Source organism: Rhincodon typus, chromosome 5, assembly GCF_021869965.1.
Source record: "Rhincodon typus isolate 14 chromosome 5, sRhiTyp1.1, whole genome shotgun sequence".
Lineage (NCBI taxonomy): Eukaryota > Metazoa > Chordata > Chondrichthyes > Orectolobiformes > Rhincodontidae > Rhincodon > Rhincodon typus.
The window spans coordinates 72,170,393-72,190,834 of record NC_063336.1 but is presented as its reverse complement, the minus strand read 5'-3'; the positions used below and the strand labels follow the sequence as shown (position 1 = coordinate 72,190,834).

The following is a 20,442-nucleotide window of genomic DNA, read 5'->3' as shown; positions in this document are numbered from 1 at the left end:
GGCGTTGGAGATTTATCTACCTTAATGTTTTTAAGACACCCAAGATTGCCCCCTGACATGCCCTAGAATATCAATATACCCCTTCCAAATCTTACCATCATCCATGTGCCTCTCCTTAGTGAATACCAATGCAAAGTATTCACTAAGGACCTCATCCACTTTGTGGTTCCAAGTATAAGTTCTCTCCTCTGACCCTGAGTTGACCTACCCTTTCCCTAGTTATCCTCTTACTCCTAATATACATATAAAATGTCTTAGGATTCTCCTTAATCCTACATGTCAAGGACATTTCATGGTCCTTTCTCGCCTTCCCAATTTCTTGTTTAAGTTCTTTCCTGGAGATGGTCATTATCTGGCATATGGTGGCAGGAAAGTTACTTGCCACTTGTCAGTCCAAATCTGCACCATTGGTGAGTTTTAACACGGATTGCTTAAGTATCTGAGGAGCAGCAAATGATGCTGAACATTGTGTAGACATCAGTGAACATATCTATGTGGAGGCTATTTATGAAGCAGCTGAAGACTGTTGGGCCTAAGTCACAACTCTTTGAAATTTCTGTAAAGGTATCCTGGAGCTGTAACACTTTCAAGAACCACCACCACCTTCCTTCAGCCAGTTATGACTCCAAACAAAATTTCATTGACTCTAGTTTCTCTAAGGCTCTTCAGTGCCACACTTAAGGCAACCCAGCCATTGATGACAAGAGCAATCATTCTCATCTTTTTTTCCACGTTTAAACGAAGGCTGTAATAAGGTCAGGAATTGAGTGGCTCTGGCAAAACCCAAACAGAGAGCAGATTATTGCTGAGCAGGTACTGCTGGATGGTATTTCTTTCCATCACTTTACTGATAATCAAGAGTAAACTAATGGAGCGGTAATTGACCAAGGTTGGATTTGTCCTACTCTTCGTGTAGAGTTTACACCTGGGCAATTTGCCACATTGTAAGGTAGATGCCAGAGATGCCAGTACTGTACTTGCACTGGAACTGCTTTGCTAGGGGCACAGCATGTTCTGGAGCATAAATCTTCAGTGTGATTGCCAGAATGTTTTCACGGCCCTGAGCCTTTGCAGTATCCTGTGATTTCAGCCATTCTTGATATTACCTAAAGTGAACAGAATTAGCTGATGACTAACATCTATGATACTGGGGACCTCAGGTGGAGGCCAAGATGGATCATCCATTTGTCAATTCTGGCTGAAGATTGTTGTAAATGCTTCAGCCTTATCTTTGCTTTAATTGAGGATGAGGATATTTGTGGAGTCGCCTCCTTCTGTGAGTGGTTTAATTGTCCGCTAACTTTCAAAACTGGAAGTGGTAGGATATCAGATCTTGCAGGAAACCCACATAGACACAGGGAGAATGTCCTGCTTCCACCCTTTTTGAGGAGGAGAGCTTCAAAGACTCATGACCTTCTGTCAGAAATAATTTAAACTCACCTCTGTCTTAAAATGAGTAATTGCTTACCTTTTATTCCTCCAGCCAAAATGGGCAATTTCACATTTTCCCATGTTACACTCAAATTAGCAAATTTAAATTGCCAATTCACTTAGCCTATCTATACCCCTTTGTACCATTCTCACATTCTTCTTCACAACTTACTTTCATACATATCTTTCAGTCATCAACAAATTTAGCAACTATTACTTTAGTCCTTCGTCCAAGTCACTTATATATAAATTGTGAAAAAGTTGAGGCCACAACATAGTCCCTATAATCACTTGTTAAATCTCGCCAGCCAGGAAAAGAGACATCTATGCGTCCTGTTCCTCATTAGCTAGTCAATCTTTTTCCAGTCCTAACTGTTTCCCCCTACAACATAAGTTTCTATTTTCTGTAATTATGTTGTTGTGGCACCTTATCAAATATCTTCTAGAAATCTAAAGGCATTACATGCACCCGTTTACTATAGCATATGCGACTTCCTCAAAGAGCTCTGATACAAAACAGAACATTGAACAGTACAGCACAGAAAAAGGCCCTGTGATTCTAGGTCAGCAGCAACCATGTTGCCGTTCTAAACTAGTCCCGTCTGTCTGCACATGGCCCATTGTCGCTCTATTTCCTGCCTGTTTATATATGTGTCTAAATGCCTCTTAATATTTGCTGTCATATCTGCTTCTACCACCTCCCCTTGCAGCACATTCCAAGCACCTAACATCCTATAGGTTACAACTGGAAGACTGTGGATTTGTGTTTGGCTGACGAAACACCCACAGCTAGAAGAAAGGTAGAACTGTTAAGAAATAATGATCTCAGTGTAAGGGATTAAATTTCAAAAGTTACAGACAAGAGGCATTTGATTAAAACCCTACAGTATTTGAAGCTGAGAAAGTCTAAGCTCAGCTCTATGAAGACTCAAGGAAGAGGCTTTCAGATTTTCAACATCACAAATTGAAGCAGTTTATCTCACCTGTAGGGGATAAATTAAGATGGAAATTCTCTCTGGTTTGAGTAATGCACTACTCTTAGGATTAATCAAATTTTATTTTACAGTGGGTTACAGGACAAAACCAATTTATGATGCAAGTAAACAAACCACTTGATTCGACCAAGTTACTCCATATGAAAGGTTTTGTAAGAATATCTGCCTTTCAGCAATGACAATCATTACTCTCTCCTCCTCCTCCTCCATCAACATTTTTCTTCTCCAGAGGCAAGTGTCTTAGCTTTCTGAAGGTTTGGAGTGCTAATCTCTTTGTATGCTTTAGCTGGTGCAGAGGTTTTAGAAATCAAAAGAGATCAGGCTTAATAATGGCTAAAGTTCAGCATGTTAAACTTTTTTTATTAAAAAAAAACTTCAGTTTTTAAAAAGTGAGCAAGCTGTGAATGTGCAGAAAAATACTTTCAACGAAAACCATAATGTTCACATTGATGACAAAAAAAAGTTGCCCGAGTTCTATATGATCAATCATAACAGAATAAATGTGGTAGTTTTGAGAGATCAGAACCAAGCTAACATGGGTAGAAATACGAACAGAAGCTTAGTCAACTAAGTCCAGCAATCCACAGTACTTCGATACAGAAATGTTTCAGTGGTCTCACATTTTATAAGGCTGACTATATCATAGCAGTCTCATTCACATGGAATAGCTTCAAATGCATTGTTTTTTTTCGCAGCAATCTTGCAGAAGTGGTACATCTACAACTCCACAGCAATTTGATTCGCCCAGTTTTGACAAATTTTATTTTTGGTCCAAAGCAGCAATGGGTTTTAGTTCCTAAAGGGTGCTTCAGAGCACAGTCAATAACTTCATTTTCATTTTAACAGTTAAACAATTTTATACTCCTGAACGGATCAGGCCAAAAGATTCCCCAAGTAGTGAACAGACTGGAGAAGATTATAACTTTTCTGACACATTAATTCACCAAAGATGCTTACCTCATCTACAGTTTAATGTGGTCAAAACAAAGTCTGCAGCCTGAAGCTAAACTTAAACAGTTCCAAGATAGAGGACCAATTTCTGAAACTATTCTGCAAACACAAGCATCTTTAATATGCTGTTATATGTATTTGCTAAAACTGGAATGTACAACATGGAATATCCTGTAGAAATTATTTCTATTTTGAAATACATTGAATACAGAAACCTAATACATGTCTCAACTCAAGTAACGAAAAATTGATAACAAAAATTTCCAGTTTGGTGTTACTTGCAATCACAAACAGAACTTTTAAAATCTTTACTACTGAAGAATTTTGTGTAGCAGTAAATTGTGACCAGTTTTAAAGATTAGCTTTATAAAATAACAAAAATAATAAATCATCACAGACACATGAAAAATGTTTGCTGAACGGTTGGATTAAAGCAAATCGCAGAGACCCGAGTAATCCATTGTTTTAGAGACTAAGGCACTTGTATCTCTACGTCACAAACCTGGGTATTTTTGGAAAAGTGGCAACCAGCTTATAACCACACATTAAACCACCTATTACATGTGGGCAGATGATGAATAAGGAGTGTTTTTCAAAATCAGAAACAAAGCTAAAAAATGACTGCTGATCCAATACAAGACAGCAAATAATGGAATTAAATTAATCCTGTAAACTTTGAAATTTTACAGTGATAACCAAAGTAGCCCATATATTTCCATCACGGTCATTAAAAGCTTTCACAAATTTTATGAAGTATTTTAAAATTTATTAAATGCCATTAATTTTCTTGCTTTTATATTGGGTCTTCTGTGGTTTTAAAACTTGCCCAAAACTGTTGCGAGAAGAGCCATTCTCACGTACATGCCATTTTCAGCTTGGCGAAAGTAAGCTGCCCGCGGATCAGAATCCACCTCCACACTGAAGAGAAACAAAGGTATTAGTATTGTAAATGTAAACTCGGTAAGTATAGGATTCAATTCAGTTAAAATCCAAAATTAAGATGTATACCAAGGATTAACTATATCGTTTTTATTTCTTAAGTGAAAAATTTGACTATAGTTTCAATCCCATGTTAAATCTCACCAAAGGAGGAGAGAGACTAGGGAAAGGTTTGTTCCCTAATTGGCCAAATGCATCTGTTTTCAGTCAACTGTCATCAACAGTAAAGTGGATCACTGGTGCTGTCAAAATAATAGCTTTGTGGCAAGTGAAGTAAGAGGAGAATGATTAGAAACTGAACAGTTAAAATGGTCAATATACAACATCGCTGAATTTATAATTATTTTAATTCTTGTGACAGTTGTATATAACGAACATTTTCAGTCGTCAAGCAAAAACAACATTTCTGTTGCATGAAGTGATGGATGATTCAGGAAAGGAGTGTGTAAAGTCTCTGCCCTGCTCAAGCAGCCCTGAAGATGAATGTAGTTACTGCATTTCTCTGCCTTGTCTAGATTTTGGACATCATTTTAATTTTATCAAACAGCTGTTAATCAGATGCCAACAATTCCAGAAATGCAGGATTTTATCAGTAAGGGGTAGCACGGTAGCTCAATGGTTAGCACTGCTGCCTCACAGCAGCAGGGGCCTGGGTTTGATTCCACCCTCGCATGACTGTCTGTGTGGAGTTTGCACATTCTCCCCGTGTCTGCATGGGTTTCTGCCGGGTGCTCCGGTTTCCTCCTGCAGTCACAAAGTTGTGCAGGTTAGGTGAGTTGGCTATTATAAATTGCCCTGTAGAGTGCAGGAATATGTAGGTTAGGTGTGTTGGCCATGGGAAACACAGTGTAGGGGGATGGTTTTGGGTGGGATGCTCTCCGGTGGACCTGCTGGGCTGAATGGCCTGTTTCCACACTGTAGGGATTCTATGATGGTCTACAAATACAACTCTACTTTTCAAAACTGCCATCATTTGCATTGTTAAATTGACCACCTTTAACACTTATCCTACCTTCATTTTTAATCTTGTGTTTCTCACCAAATCCTCACTTATGTTGTTGCCTTGCCCATGTTTTTGTAATTCACTCAATATTTCCCTCCCTGCAACAGATTTACAAGTATCATCCCTACGAACTGTGGTGCATAATCTTCCTCGTACTCCCCTCTAATTGTTCATTACTAAACTATCATCGTCCACTGCCCTTGCTCCATTATTCAGCCCAGAAGACTGCCTTTGCTTGGTTCTACCCTTATGAAATTGAAGCCACAGCAAACTGAACAATGGCTTTTCTTCTTATCCACAGTACAATTATCTTTGCACCCAACCAGGACATATCATTCACAAACTTGCCTTTGCTCATCGAAACGTTGCTTCAGGCCCTATCGTTCACGAGGTCAGCTGCATAGGTATACTAATAACACCCAAATTTACTCCTCCATTCTTTCTCTCCAGGCCTGAATATCACCAGTTGTCAAATGCTCGACTGATAGCAGGGACTGGACAGCAGACAGGCAGGCAGGTGGTCAACAAGAACAGTGGAAGGTGAGGTAGATATGATTCTGAAGTACATATGGAATCTAAAGTCACACTGTTCCTATTTCTTATGGTCTTATAAAAGGTAAGTGAAAATACTTGTTTGGACAAGTCTATAGAGCAACAGTGAGGAAATGATGCTCCAAAACATGTAAAAAAAAATCAATTTAAGTGGTAATGCTTTATATCCAGCTCAGGACAAAGCTCTGTACAGATTAATGCAACAAAGTAATGAATGCTACAATTTAAACTAAACTACTAGCTCTCTGATGTCCTCAAATAAAGCAGATCAACACGTGGTCAAGAGCAGTCTGAAGTGATCTGACTGTCAGGTTTCCTATTTCTTCCACAGTGAAGCACCTTGTCTCTGTGCTCACCAATCTCATGTTCTATCTAGCGTTGCAATTGCATTGTGGAACTGAAACAATAGGTTTTACCATCTCCGACTTTACATTATCTTATGCATATTCACACAAGTAAATTCAACATTCAAACAACTAAGTATACAATATATTTCTGAATACCAATAGGCACATAAAAAGTTTCAGTGCGAACATATGTACATAGGTCTTACCTAACTTCATTAACTCGTGGCAACGGATGCATAACCACCATTTTCTTCTTGCCTTTTGTCATGATGTGAGGTGTGAGAATAAACTGTCCAAAACACTTGGATGGGTAATGTAGGGTCAGGTGGGCAGAAAAAAAATTACAATTAATTGAGGAATTGCTGAAATAAGAACAAAGTGGAGGATCACAAAATGCACTGTTTCTACACCAGTACACAATCGTCAAGGAGAGTAAACTATGGAGCAAAATGTTGTTGATTTCCATCAAAAATGCAGAAAAGCTCTTGACAGTGAGAGAGATTGACAGTGACAGACAAATAGCTAGCAAGAGGGTGTAGAGAGAGACCGCGCACACGAGAGACAAGCCAGCAGGCAACAGAACATGTGCAAGGGGTGGGGGGATGGCTCGTAGGCGGGCAAGGGGGACGGGGAGTGGGCGCTCCATTTTCGGGTTGTACACTGTAAAGATAGACACAAAATAACTGTTTAAAATCTCTGCCACGTCCTTGTTTCCCAATATTAACTTCTTCGTCTCATTCGCCAATGGAGGAACATTGCTAGTTTAATTACTCCACTTTAGTGTCTTTTTGTCACCCTTTGCTCATTTCTAAAGTTCTCTCAACCTCCTGTACATCAATATTCTTTACAGCATTTCAGGCAGTTTCTTCCAATTCAATGATTGTTAGCTTCTTTGTTAGTATAGATACGGCATTCTTCTTACATAGTCTTTTGATAGAATTCATCTTCATTGAGTGTTTCAGAATATGCTTAAAATTCTGCCACTGCTTATTTATGGTCTTATATTTTAATCAATTTTCCCAGTACACTGCAGCCAACAGTGCCTTCATATGCTCACAATTGCCTTTATTTAAGACACTATTTTTAGACCAAGTTTCCTACCTTCAAACTGAATGCAGACTCTACAACGTGATCACTGTTGCATCGAAGATTCTTCACTGCAAGCTCATTAATTAATCCACTTTCCATTACACACCATCAAGTCTAACATATTATTCTTTGTTCTGGAATCAGGCTAAGAACATGTCCCTAATACACTCTATAAACATTCATCTTCAAGCTATCTTTGCAATCATTTTTGGTTTTGTTAGGTAAATTGGTTGAAGAAACTGAAATTTTAATTGCTGTTCTAGAATTCGACATTTGAATTTCAAATAGGTGGGGGGAAAGTTCTAAGATTCTCTTTAATGTATCTTAAATTATTACCGCTTTGTACTCTTCCTCCGAGGCAAATCTTTCTTTTTGAATCCTAGTCATGTATAACACATCAGTATCTGGCAAAGCCTCTTCCAAACTGTCAAATTCCTCCTGTGTATGCAAATGTGTGTTAATATGCAGGCTTGAAAGTAAACAGCAAAACGGATTTAAAATTTCTTTAAATGCACAGTTCACGTATTGAGGTTCCTTAGACTCGAAGAGTAACAGTCCACTTCTCAGAACATGCTTACTGGGCACATAACAGAAGTTTAATATTCAACACTACCACTTTCGAAAGTGAGCACTTCAAATTAAATTGCAGTTAGTCTATATGTCATCAGTTTTGCTCACCTGCTTGATTCCTCTAGACGCCAGAAAATGTACAATGTTTTGTGGCATCCGAAGGTTTTTGGGAGTAACATATCGGAGATTAACACGGTACAATGTAAGAAGGTAAGCCAGCGAATGTACTGTTCTCCCATGTTTCAGGTCTCCAACCATCGTAATCTATCAATCAAGTAAATTTAAGTGGTAAAAATAATTATTATTTTAATGAGTTTGGCCCCAGATTGCTAACATTTATGCATATGCCAAGTTGGACTGTTCCTTATTAAATGTGACATCTGGTAAGATCCAGTGACAATATATGCAGAAGACATTTAATAACTGTAAAACATTTTATTAATAGATTATTAATAATAATGCCTGCAAGATGTGGTAGCAGCTGGAGATTCTCAAGGCAGTATGTACACACTATGCTAAAAATCAATTAACAAGAGCTGTTTAGACGCTAGAAATTATGGAAACACTTCAAAGCTTTCCAGCATGTTTATTTAAGGATTCATCAAACTATAATTTTACATTTTCATAAACACAGAAATAACTGTGGATGCTGTAAATTAGAAACAAAAACAGAAGCTGCTGGAAAAGCTCAGCAGGTCTGGTAGTATGTGTGAAGAGAAAGCAAAGATAATGTTTCAGGTTTGGTGACCCTTCCTCAGGACTGATGGTAGGTAGAAAAATGTCAGTTAAGTGCAGTTTCATTTAGTATTTTCACGTTATTGCAGTTTAGCATGCATTAAATTCACAACTTCCTGCATCAAAATCAAATTTAAAAAAGGGGATAAAACTGCATGCTACTTGCAAATTAACATTCCAATAGTCTGATCACCTGGAATAACCAAGTTCATCCACAAAACTATCCAGCTATAGCAGTAAAAAAAAATTGAAAATTTCAATCGGGGATGAGTATGCTGGGGAGTTGCTTTCTTGAATCACTGCAGTTCATCTGGTGCGACTTTGACCCAGTGAGTGTGAAGGAACAGTGACATACTTCCAAGTAAGGATGATGAGTGGCTTTAAGTGGAACTTGCAGGTGGCCGTGTTCTCACGTATCTGCTGCCCTTGTTTCTGGTACAAAACAAACCCAGTGCTACCCACAGTTAAACTACTCTAACTGGATTACAAGAGGTTTAAATAAATCATTTTCTTACTCAGGCTTAGGCACAAGATTCTGATATTTTTATTCATTCAAAGGCTGTGGATGTCTCTGGCTATGTCAGCCTTTATTGTCCATTATCAATTATCTTCTAAAGGTGGTGGTGAGCTTCTTGAAATGCTGCAGTCCAGTGGACTACGTAAATCAACAATACCATTAGGGACGGAGTCCCAGTATTTTGACCTAATTACAGTAAAAGAACAGTGATATATTTCCAGATCAGAGTGGTGTGGGCCTTGGGAGAGCAATGTGTAGACAATGGTGATCCCATACATCTTATGCCCTTGTCCATCTAGGCCACAAGAATCATGGGCTTAAAAGGTACCATCAAAAGAGCCTTGTTGAGTTGTGTAGTGCATCTTGTAAATGGCATGCAATGCTGCTGCTGTGTGTTGGCAATGAGGGAATGTCTTGTGGATGATGAACTTTGGTAAATTAACACGGAAGTTACTTGCTGCAAAATTATTCATGTGAAAAATATATCTTACCGTCATTCCATTCACTGTCCCCAGCTCCTCACGAATTGTAAAAATGTCAAGCAATGCCTGAGTTGGGTGCTCACCAACACCATCTCCTGCATTAATAATAGGCTTTCGGCAATGTTTAGCAGCAAGCTGAAAGAAAAAGATGTATGGAAATCGTTATGTTTCATAATTGCTATTTATGTGTCATCAAAGATACACTTAAGCACATGGAGTGGAAATTACACTGAGCAACACATTCAGGATCCAAGCCAGCCCAATCGGATGTCACACAAAAAAATTGAGCTAGTTATTTATAATGATGATGTGAAGGTGCCAGTGTTGGTCTGGGGTGCACAAAGTCAGAAGTTGCGCGACACCAGGTTATAGTCCAAACACGTTTATTTGAAATCACACGCAATTGGTGTGCTTCTCCTCCATCAATTCATCTGGACCATAATCTGGTGCTGTGTGATTTCTGACTATGTATAAATGATGTTTAAATAAACTTAGAAACGTACAAAAATTCAATACAGAACTTGAGCATTCTTTCTTAAATGTGTAATCACTTCTCTTTCACCTTAAATCTCTCTCATCCACTCTTAACTGCCAAACCTTTTCACTTAAATTCTTAGCAACTGTTCAATTAGACTTTTGTCTTCACCAGTTCTAGATCATTATATTTACACAATAGAAACAGCGCTTAATTCATTCCATTAATTTTGTCTATCCTGTTATATGACCTGCATAGAAATTATTTCCATAAACTTGTAAAAAGAAATTCGAACATCCAGTTGATAGCTGAAAGGATGGCAAGAATTTACATTAATACTTTTATTGTAGTCAGTGCTATTAGTTTCAAAAACAAAGTTGCTGGAAAAGCTCAGCAGGTCTGGCAGCATCTGTGAAGGAGAAAACAAAGTTAACGTTTCGGGTCCGGTGACCCTTCCTCAGCTGCTGAGCTTTTCCAGCAACTTTGTTTGTGTTCCTGATTTACAGCATCCACAGTTCTTTTGGTTTTTATTTAGTGCTATTAGTTTGTTTGCTAAACATTATTTTTATAAGCAACTGATACTTTAAATAATAGAACATTGCTATTCTTAATGCAAACAAAAATCTACTTCTCAGGTGTATTTATGCTGAGCCTTTAGCAGCCATTCAATTTTCCCAAATCCAGTTCAAAACACTTAGTTCCCAGCAGTTCACTTCCATTCTTTTCCTTTCTTAGTCTGGTTACATTCTAACCTTGGATTGCCTTTACAGTGAGATCTTTTCCTAGCAATTGTCCCTTTAGTGCAAGCTAAGGGAATTTTCCCATTTTAATCTAATCTTCACAAACTTGATTGTTTCAACATGAGCAAATGCCCTGACCACATTTCTGCATGATGAACCAGAAAGACTTATAGTCCTGAAGAAGGGTTCTGACCCGATATGTTGATTTCCCTGTCCCTCGGATGCTGTCTGACCTGCTGTGCTTTTCCAGCTCCATACTATTTGACTCTAACTTCCAGCATCTGCATTCCTTTCCTCTTGCCCTTTCTTGCAGATCTTGTCAAACTGTGCCTGAGTGTTTCAGGAATATCCCAGAAAACCTTTCCTTTTAATCTCAGCTCTAAGGAAACATGAATCACATAGCTATTGTATTCAAGTCAAAATGTGGATTAGCTATCCTCGAGCTACCAACTCTTTCTTAGAAGTAAATGAACAGTTTAAAGCGCAACTACTTACAACCCAACATCCTCAATACCTTCCTGGGTCCTGGGTTATCCTGGCTAGCAGTTTAATCATCGTAAAAAAACGATGTTGGTATTGTCTCTAAGCATGAACACTTTCCAGCTTCTTTCCAGCAAAGCAACCCGACTTCTCAGTAATCATTAACAGCCATGTGATCTACACCTGTCATTAGGCAGACCTCAGAACAAATCATACAACCATTTAATGTTGTCCTACAGATGTCATTTTTAACCCTGCACAATTTTCTACTTTCTACGTTTCTCTTGGATCCGTGAGACACTGTAGGAAATTAGCCCATGGTAGAACAGTAGGGCTAGCTGGAAGCAGTATCTTACAAAAGACCTAATAAAGTTAAAGCTAAAACTTCTCAATGTGAAAGAATACCATTGGCAGCCAAAACAAAGGAAAATTTAGCAGAAAGTTTATGTAAAACAACCCAAACATTAAACTTGGAACTAGTTCCTCAGTACCTCAGAAATAATCTTCACTAATTAAACCACTTATGCAACAATCTACTGAATAAACCTCAGAATACACCAACCTCATTTACAATGAGTATAAGAACAATCATATTCTTATTTCACACCTCTAGTGCAAAGCAAAGCAATCAAGCTCTCTATTTAAATTACACAATTAAATTGATATCAAATCCAACAAATAAGAGCTTTATCTTTCTTTCTAAACGCAATTATAAGCTCTTAGAAAGCTTTTAGAAAGAAAGATAAACTTTTTTTAATATACTGTGTATGTAAAACAACACACAAGGTTTTATGAGATAACAAGGTGTAGAGCTGGACGAACACAGCAGGCCAAGCAGCATCAGAGGAGCAGGAAGGCTGACGTTTTGGACCTAGACCCTTCTTCAGAAAACTTCATTTCTGAAGAAGGGTCTAGGCCCAAAACATCAGCCTTCCTGCTCCTCTGATGCTGCTTGGCCTGCTGTGTTCGTCCAGCTCTACACCTTGTTATCTCAGATTTTCCAGCATCTGCAGTTCCTACTATCTCTGACACAAGGTTTTATGTTCATTTTTACAAATGTATGAAGAAGCAGATTTATACCAATTTTCTCTAGGTGAAGAATCCCAGAAAATTAAGCTATTATCAAATAATATCTTGCACCCAGGAGATTCAAAGACATACCTCAACTGCATCTGGCTGAGGATGGCGCAGAACCAAGACATCCACATAGCAGCTCATTGTCTGTACAGAATCTAAGAGAGACTCTCCTTTTTGTACAGATGAAGTAGCTTCTGAAAAATGAATCACAGAACCTCCAAGGCGTTGCATGGCAGCAGCAAATGAACTACTAGTTCTTGTGCTGACCTCATAAAACATGGAAGCCATAACTTTTCCCTTTAGTAAGAAAATAAAAATGTTAGAATTAGAATCTCTGCTTTTTGAAACTTATTCCGATGCTTCAAAATCATTAAAAAATGTTAGGACATTATAGTTGAATATGGTTTTAATGATTTGTATTATGTAGCACAGTGATGACTAACTTAAAAATTCATTAATTGGATGTTAACATTGCTGGCTGGACCAGCATTTACTTCCCATCCCTAATTATCCAAGAAGGTGATAATGAGCAACCTTCTTGAAATCCATTTGGTGTAGGTAGACCCACAATGCTGTTAGGGAGGGCAGTCCATGATTTTTGACTCAACAACACTGAGGGAACAGCAACTTATTTCCAAATCTGATGATGAGTGGCTTGGATTGGAACTTGCAGGTGGTGCTAGTCCTACATGCTTACTACCCTCATCTTCTAGATGGTTGTAGGTTTTGGCGGTGCTGTCTAAGGAGCCTTGATGAACTTCTGCAGAGCATCTGTCAATGGAATATGCTGTTGCAACTGATCGTCTGCTGTGGAACGACTGGCTGTTTGTGGATGCAGTACCAATCAAGTGAGCTGCATTGTGGGGTTAAGCTTCTTGACTGTTGTTGGAGCTGCATCATACTTGTGCCTTGTAAATGGTGGACAGACTTGAGAGTCAGGAGGCAAGTTACTCACTGTAGGATTCCTAGCATTTGACCTGCCCTTATAGTTGCAGTATTTATGTGGTGAGTCCAGTTCCATTTCTGGTCAATGGTTACCCCCGAAATATTGATCATGAGGGATGCAGTTGGGAATGCCACTGAATGTCAAGGAGTATGGTTAGATTCTCTCTTATTGGATATTTTCATCACTCAACTGTTGCCTATATAGAAGGCAAACCAGTACTTACTTAATACTTCAGTGTCATCAGCAGCCTAGAATGAAATAGAATTTGAAAGTTTGGACAAGATGGATGAATAGCAGAATTGAGGTTACCAGTCTCAACTTTGCATCTTGTATTCATTCTCAACAAACCAGTATTCTCATAAGTCATGAATCCCACAAGCATTTGTCATGAAATGGAAGACATCCCAGGGCATTTCAGAATGAAGAAAAAAGTATGGATGTTGAGAAAATAGATATTCCAGGGCATTTCAGAATGAAGAAAAAGTACGGATATTGAGAAAATAGATGGCAACGTTTGTTTGTAGCACCAATAGACCATGTACATATGCAGTGTCAGTGACAAGAAACCACTTTTAATAGAGACGTTTTTACAATAGCAAAAGTTTCGGTTTCTAACTCTTAAAATGCCTTGTTTCCAATATACTACTTCATTGCTCTGAATTTGGTTATGATGGAGATGGAAAGGCTTGCAAATGACCACTTAAAGCAGTACAGTTTTTCCAAATATAACAGTGTGGAGTTGGAAGAGCACAGCAGGCCAGGCAGCATCAGAGGAGCAGGAAAGTTGACGTTTCGGGTCGGGACTCTTCTTCAGAAGTGGGGGAGGGGGAAGGGAGCTCCGAAATAAATAGAAAGGAGGGGTGGGGCTGGGAAAGGTAGGTGGGATTGTGATGGGTGAGTGCAGGTAGGCAGTGGTGGGGATTGGTCAGTGAAGTGGGAGGAGCAGATAGGTGGGAGAGAAGATGGACAGATTGCGTCAGATCAAGGAGGCGGGGTGATTTTGAAACTGGTAAAGTCCATATTGAGACCACTGGGTTCTAGGCTCCCAAGGCAGAATATGAGGTGCTGCTCCTCCAAGTTCCGGATGGCGTCATTGTGACACTGGAGGTGACCCAGGATGGACACGTTGCGCAGGGAGTGGGGGGTGGTGGGGGTGGGGGTGGTGGGGTGGGGGGAAAGAGTTGAAAATGGTTCACGACTGGAAGGTGTTGTCGTTTATCATGAACAGAGCGCAGGTGCTCTACAAAGTGGTCTCCGAGCCTCCACTTGGTCTCACCAATGTAGAGGAGGCCACACTAGGAGCAGCGGATGCAATAGACCATATTGATGGATGTGCCAGTAAACCTCTGTCTGATATGAAAGGTTTGTTTGGTGTCTTGGGTGGAGGTGAGGGGGGAGGTGTATTGTTAGGTGTAGCACTTGCGGTTGCAGGGAAAGGTGCTGGGGATGGTGGGGCTAGTAGGAAGTGTGGAAGGAAATACATCTTTGGTTGTGGGGGCGGATTGCAAGTAGCGGATGGGGCAGAAAATGATACGTTGAATACAGAGGTTATTGGGGTGATACATGAGGGCAAGGGGGATTCTGTCTTTGTTTTGTGTTGCAGGGAGAGAATGTGAGGATAGAGGTGCGGGAAACGCAAGAGATGCAGTCAAGAGCATTTTCGACTACCGAAGGTGGGGGAAGTTGCGGTACTTGAAATAAGAGGACATTTGGGATGTTTGGGAGTGGAACGCCCCATCTTAGGAGCAGATGCAGCAGAGGCGGAGGAATTGGGAGTAGGGGATCGCATTCTTGCAGGAAGGTGGGTGAGACGAGGTGTCGTCTAGGTAACTGTAGGAGTCGGTGGGCTTGAAATAGATGTCAGTTTCGAGGCGGTCATCAGAGATGGAAACAAAGAGGTCCAGGAAGGAGAGAGAGGTATCAGAGATGGTCCAGGTGAACTTGAGTTTGGGGTGAAAGGTGTTAGTAAAATTGTTCAAGCTCCTCGTGGGAGCACGAGGCAGAGCCAACTCAGTCATTGATGTAGCAGAGGAACAGGTGGGGAATAGTGCCAATGTAGCTGCAGAAGAGGGACTGTTCCATATATCCTACGAAGAGGCAGGCATAGCTTGGGCCCATGCGGGTTCCCATGGCCACCCATGGAAGTAGGAAGTAGAGGTAGGAAGTTTTTCAAATAGTTATTCAAGTAGTACATAGTGTGGCCTTTTGACGACTGGTAAAATAAATTTTAAGAAGTTAGAAAAACATATTCAAAAATCACCTAATGATGGGCTTGTAATTACGGCCCTGGGATAACAATCCCATCATCTAATGGTGCTAGCCAGATAGTCTCAGAATACTCTGCACAAAGCCTTTCCAACCTATCTGCAATTGTGACACTGTGGCAGCACGGGTTGAATGTGCACGTACAACTATTCCTGGTACATTTCGGTTTGAGGCAGATGGTGTAGTAAAAGCAATAATCAAAAAATAAATAAAGGTTTTTTGGCAGGAAGCAAGGGAGTTTTGAAAACAGGATCTGACAAGACAGAGAGAATGGCATTGGGAATGGACATGGATAAGTGGCTGATCGCATGGCCAATAATGGAGGACAAGGAGTGAGCAAAGTGAAGGACGAACATGGGAATACTGGACTGATATACTGGGAGCCAGAGAAGCTGGGAGATGATGGGACTAAAAACTAGGTGTTTGTGGAGGCAGTCTTTATTATTAGAAAGAACTGCAATTTGTTGATGGCTGAACCAAGGACTTTGGCTCAGAAATATTATTAAGATCAATCTTCGAGGCAAAAGAGTTCAATAGCAATGGAGTAGGAATGGAGGAGAGCATTGCATGGTATTAAAAAAAAAAACTGTCTTTTTAACATGAGGAGGTTCAGCAGTATGGCGAATTGCACAAAATACAGAGACAGACAGATAGAGTTGCATATTGTCAGCATGGGTGTGGAAACTGACCCCATTCTTCTGAATAATATCACTAACGAATAGCATGCAAATGGTGAAGTGAATGAGTCTTGGATTGGTGGATCTTGAATAAATACAGACACTAAGAACTGCTGAACAAAGTGACAAATGTAAATAAAAGCATCTAGAACATCTGCAACATAATGCGAAGACACCCAGCCTTTGGGATCAATGTCATAAATTAATTAAAATTGTTTAAAAACAAACCTTTAGAAGGTCCAAACTACGATCTTTCTGCACCGTTAAACGCAGGTTATGAGCAAGATTGAACAAATGGGACAACTACACACAAAAAAGAAAGAAGATCAACATATACAAAAGTTCTTACAACACACAGACCGAATATAGATATGCAATTAATATTAACTACATTTTTCCTCGACTTCTCTTCACAATAAACTTTCAATACAGGCTAGGGATACCTTTACAACTCAGCACTTACAAGTTAACATGATTATAACTCTGGCACAACTAACAGCGGTAGTTTCCCTAATCAGCATGCAAGTATCCAACTAACTTCATTTTTCTGATATTTTGAGAGTACTTAATCCAAGTCATGAAGAGAGATCAGATGTTGGATGTACCACAGTTATAGTCTTCAGTCTGTACATCTCCTCTGTACACACCTCAAATTATTTATTATATAAATAAAACCATTCTACCAAAGAAATTTCTTTAGGTATCCCAAAAATCCTATAAGGCCCATGGATTCTTTTTAAAAATATTGTTCCTGGGATGTGAGTGCCACTGGCAAGAAGAACATTTATTGCCCATTCATAATTGCCTATGAGAAGATGGTGGTAAGCCCCTTTGTGAAATGCTGCAGTCCATGTGGCTTAGGTGTTTCTTTCAGTGTATTTCAGAATGCAGTTAAGATCCAACCAAACTGCTGTGGACCTGGCATTGTGTGTTGGCCGATCAGATAAGGAAGGAAGATTTTCACTAAGGAGGACACGAGTAAACCAGATGGTTATTACACCAATCCAGGAGTTCCATAATTATTAATCAGACTTATATTTGCCAGATTTATTAACTGAATGCACATTCCCCCACGGTGAGGTTTGAATCTATGTTTCCCAATAATCTGATCCAGCCTGTGGACCTTTCACATGTTCTTAAATTCTCTTGGTGAAAGTATTAGAGACATCAAATGCATAAACAGGGACAACAAAGCACAGTACACCAAGATTACAGACATGTGTTTGTACGTTTGAATGTTTTCTGAAGTGGCCCACAGCTCATTCAGCTGTAAAACAAATTATTTCAAGAGATTCAATATCCCGTCACCGAAGTAACTTGAGATGAGCAATAAATGTTAACTTTGACTTTCATATTTTTAGAACTTGAGCAAAGCCATATTTTTCCTCTCAAACAGGAAATGGATTATTTTGTGTCTTTCTTGAGCTGCAGATGATTTTCTACAAATAAACCTTTAAATAATATAGAAAGCATAGATGCTTAGATTCTATACAGATGATAGAGATACTGTGGTCCTTAAATCATGCTGAAGCTGATATAACTGAAAACACATCTGTTGACAGAAACACTGACTGACACTAGCATTGATGCATCATGCACAGTCAATATCGATATGGCAGACTGGACTGAGTGATTATCAGTAACATGACACAAAAGATGTTCCTGCAATTCCAATAGGTCCCATGGTCAACATTTGAATTAGTGTAATATTTGCTATTTCTGATGTATATCTGAATGCATCTAGATTAGGCAGCAAGTTATAATGTGTGTGGGTGTTTATTTCCAAACACGTGAATGATTGCAAGCATTTCATTTAGTATGTTCCAAACACCAGCTGATATCCTAAACTAGCAGTCTGACCAGAAGGACTTGTTCTACCTGTCAATCAATTAAAATCAAGAGACTTCATTGTTCTTCCAGATAACTTTCAGCAGCGCAGTCATGCACAATGGAAATGTATGAAAGCTATAAACATGTATTGCACTGCGTGACATAACAGAAACACATCATGAATGCCACTAAGAAACATATCTTTGAAAAGGAGATATTAGTTTGTTAAAATTACAGTACAGATACAACATAATTAGACAGTCAATCAACACCTGTAAATGTTGTGTTCAGGATATAATTCAATGCAGTGTCACTGTGAAAACCTTTTCTCCCCCAAAAAGTTCAACTATAAACTGTTTATCATATTTACATTTATGAAATAAAAACAAAAATAATTTTAGGCTGCAGAAAGCAGTTCTTACAAAGATTTGGCATGACGGTAAAATCATTACGAGGTGCAGCTTTCTGCTATTTTGCAAAACTGCTGAATAAAACAGACGATAAATCACTTGCTGTCTTTAGTAAGTTACCTAGAAATTTTGATATGGCGTAGAATCCTTTTGTTCCCAAGGAGAGCCCAATGAGTCTGCTTTGGATGAAAAGTGGCACCCAATTGGACTTTGGTTAAATGCTGGACATCAACACAATCCTTGAGTTTTAAAAATAGTAATATCACGTCCTTGTTTGTTAAAATTGCTTCAGGTCAATCATTAATCAATTTCAGGAGACAATTTGGACAGCTTGAGAACAGAAATATTCTACTATCAAAAACGTTATATGAATGCAGATTAAAAGCGATGAAAATCACGATTACCTGGTCTTTAGTAAACTGTCTCACTGACAGAATATGCTGTCCAACATAATGATGCAACAAAGGGGAACACGGATGAGGGACAGTTTGGACTGCCAGATTCTGTGGTGATAGAAGCCTCGAGACTGGAGGAGGATGTATATAACCATCTTGATTAATGGCATCTTTGGCACATTAAAAACAAATAAGTGTTAAGATATTATTCTACCATTTTTTAAAAATATCTGGCTTATTGCTGTTAAGCAAACATTCAGCTGAACTCTCCACTGATGACAAAATTTGTTTTGAACATATCAACAAATGCTGATTAACTTGTCAGTTTCAAAACAATCCATTTATTGAAGCCATAAAAGACATGACTTTAGCTTTGGAGCCTCAAAATGGGATTTCTGTTCAAACCAATCATACACTTTGGCACCGAGAGGTTCATAGCCAACAGATCACATTGCTGTCACTACCATAAGACATCAAAAGCATTATTACGTTATCAATGCCACCATACAATTATCCATACAGACCTTGTACATAGTACTCAGTTTCTAAAGTTTCTTACCAACTGACTACCCTGCCCTGAATAAGGCTGGGACTGAAAATTGCTTCCAGTCTTTTGCCTGTCGACTTCTGTTTGATGGCATTTTATTTTTCTTTCAGGCAACTGCTGTTCATGGATGTGCCATTCCCAAATCTTCTATGCACATATTTTGTTCCTTTCCTTGATCTATATAATTGCCTTTGACTCTGTGCTATCAATATGTTTGTCATTTAATCTCTATCTTCCAATTTATCACAGACCTTCCCTTGTGTTCTATTTCCGATTGCCTCCTCTTTCACCTTAACACCAGTTATACTTCCTAACAATTCCAAGCACTGATGAAAGATCAGATGTGAAATATCAATTCCATTTCCATCTCCACAGTTGCTGCTTCACCTGAGCATTTCCAACATTTTCTGTTTTTATTTCCGTAATCTCAAGTGTTTGATTTATGAAGCAGTTTGTGCTGCAGTCTGTTTGTGGCAGTTGACTGGAGAATATAATCACAAACATCCAAATCCAATCAGAAACAGCAACCCGTTATCCAACTCAATTTTTAGCAAAATCATCAAAGCCACAAATTAACATTTATAATAGCAGCAAAATTTGTTTAAAATTCTACCAATCATATTTCTGTAATGTATAAATAATGTACAAATGTCTTGTGACAAGCAGACATTTTGGAATATCAGAGTCAGCACTTTGCGGGTTGCAGTTTCAAGACTTTTCTCCCAAATTCTTACACAGCCAGAACAGCTCTTCCTTTTAAAAAAAAAACAAACATTTTTTCAGGAAGCCGTTTAATATACTTTTAGAGGGTAGTTGTTGAGATTGAGAAGCAAAAACTTTAATGTTTAACGTCTGTAGCCTTTCATCAGACCAGAAATGTTTACCAGCTCCTCTCTCAACAGATGCTACCAACTAGTTAATGTTTTCAGAGATAGTAGGAACCGCAGATGCTGGAGAATCTGAGATAACAAGGTGCAGAGCTGGATGAA

General features: G+C 39.0%; 1 protein-coding gene across 1 annotated transcript in view; it reads right to left on the bottom strand.

Moving 5' to 3' along the window:
• Nucleotides 1-2,760: 2,760 nt before the first annotated feature.
• Nucleotides 2,761-20,442, bottom strand: part of cad (carbamoyl-phosphate synthetase 2, aspartate transcarbamylase, and dihydroorotase) — a 121,271-nt gene continuing 103,589 nt past the window's right edge. Inside the window, exons 34-41 of the mRNA XM_048597065.1 lie at nucleotides 18,916-19,086; nucleotides 16,500-16,574; nucleotides 12,468-12,680; nucleotides 9,621-9,746; nucleotides 7,986-8,141; nucleotides 7,644-7,745; nucleotides 6,425-6,519; nucleotides 2,761-4,295 (exon numbers count right to left, since the gene is read on the bottom strand). Coding sequence (XP_048453022.1) covers nucleotides 4,193-4,295; nucleotides 6,425-6,519; nucleotides 7,644-7,745; nucleotides 7,986-8,141; nucleotides 9,621-9,746; nucleotides 12,468-12,680; nucleotides 16,500-16,574; nucleotides 18,916-19,086 — 1,041 coding nt within the window. The 3' untranslated portion in view covers nucleotides 2,761-4,192. The remainder of the gene's footprint in view (nucleotides 4,296-6,424; nucleotides 6,520-7,643; nucleotides 7,746-7,985; nucleotides 8,142-9,620; nucleotides 9,747-12,467; nucleotides 12,681-16,499; nucleotides 16,575-18,915; nucleotides 19,087-20,442) is intronic.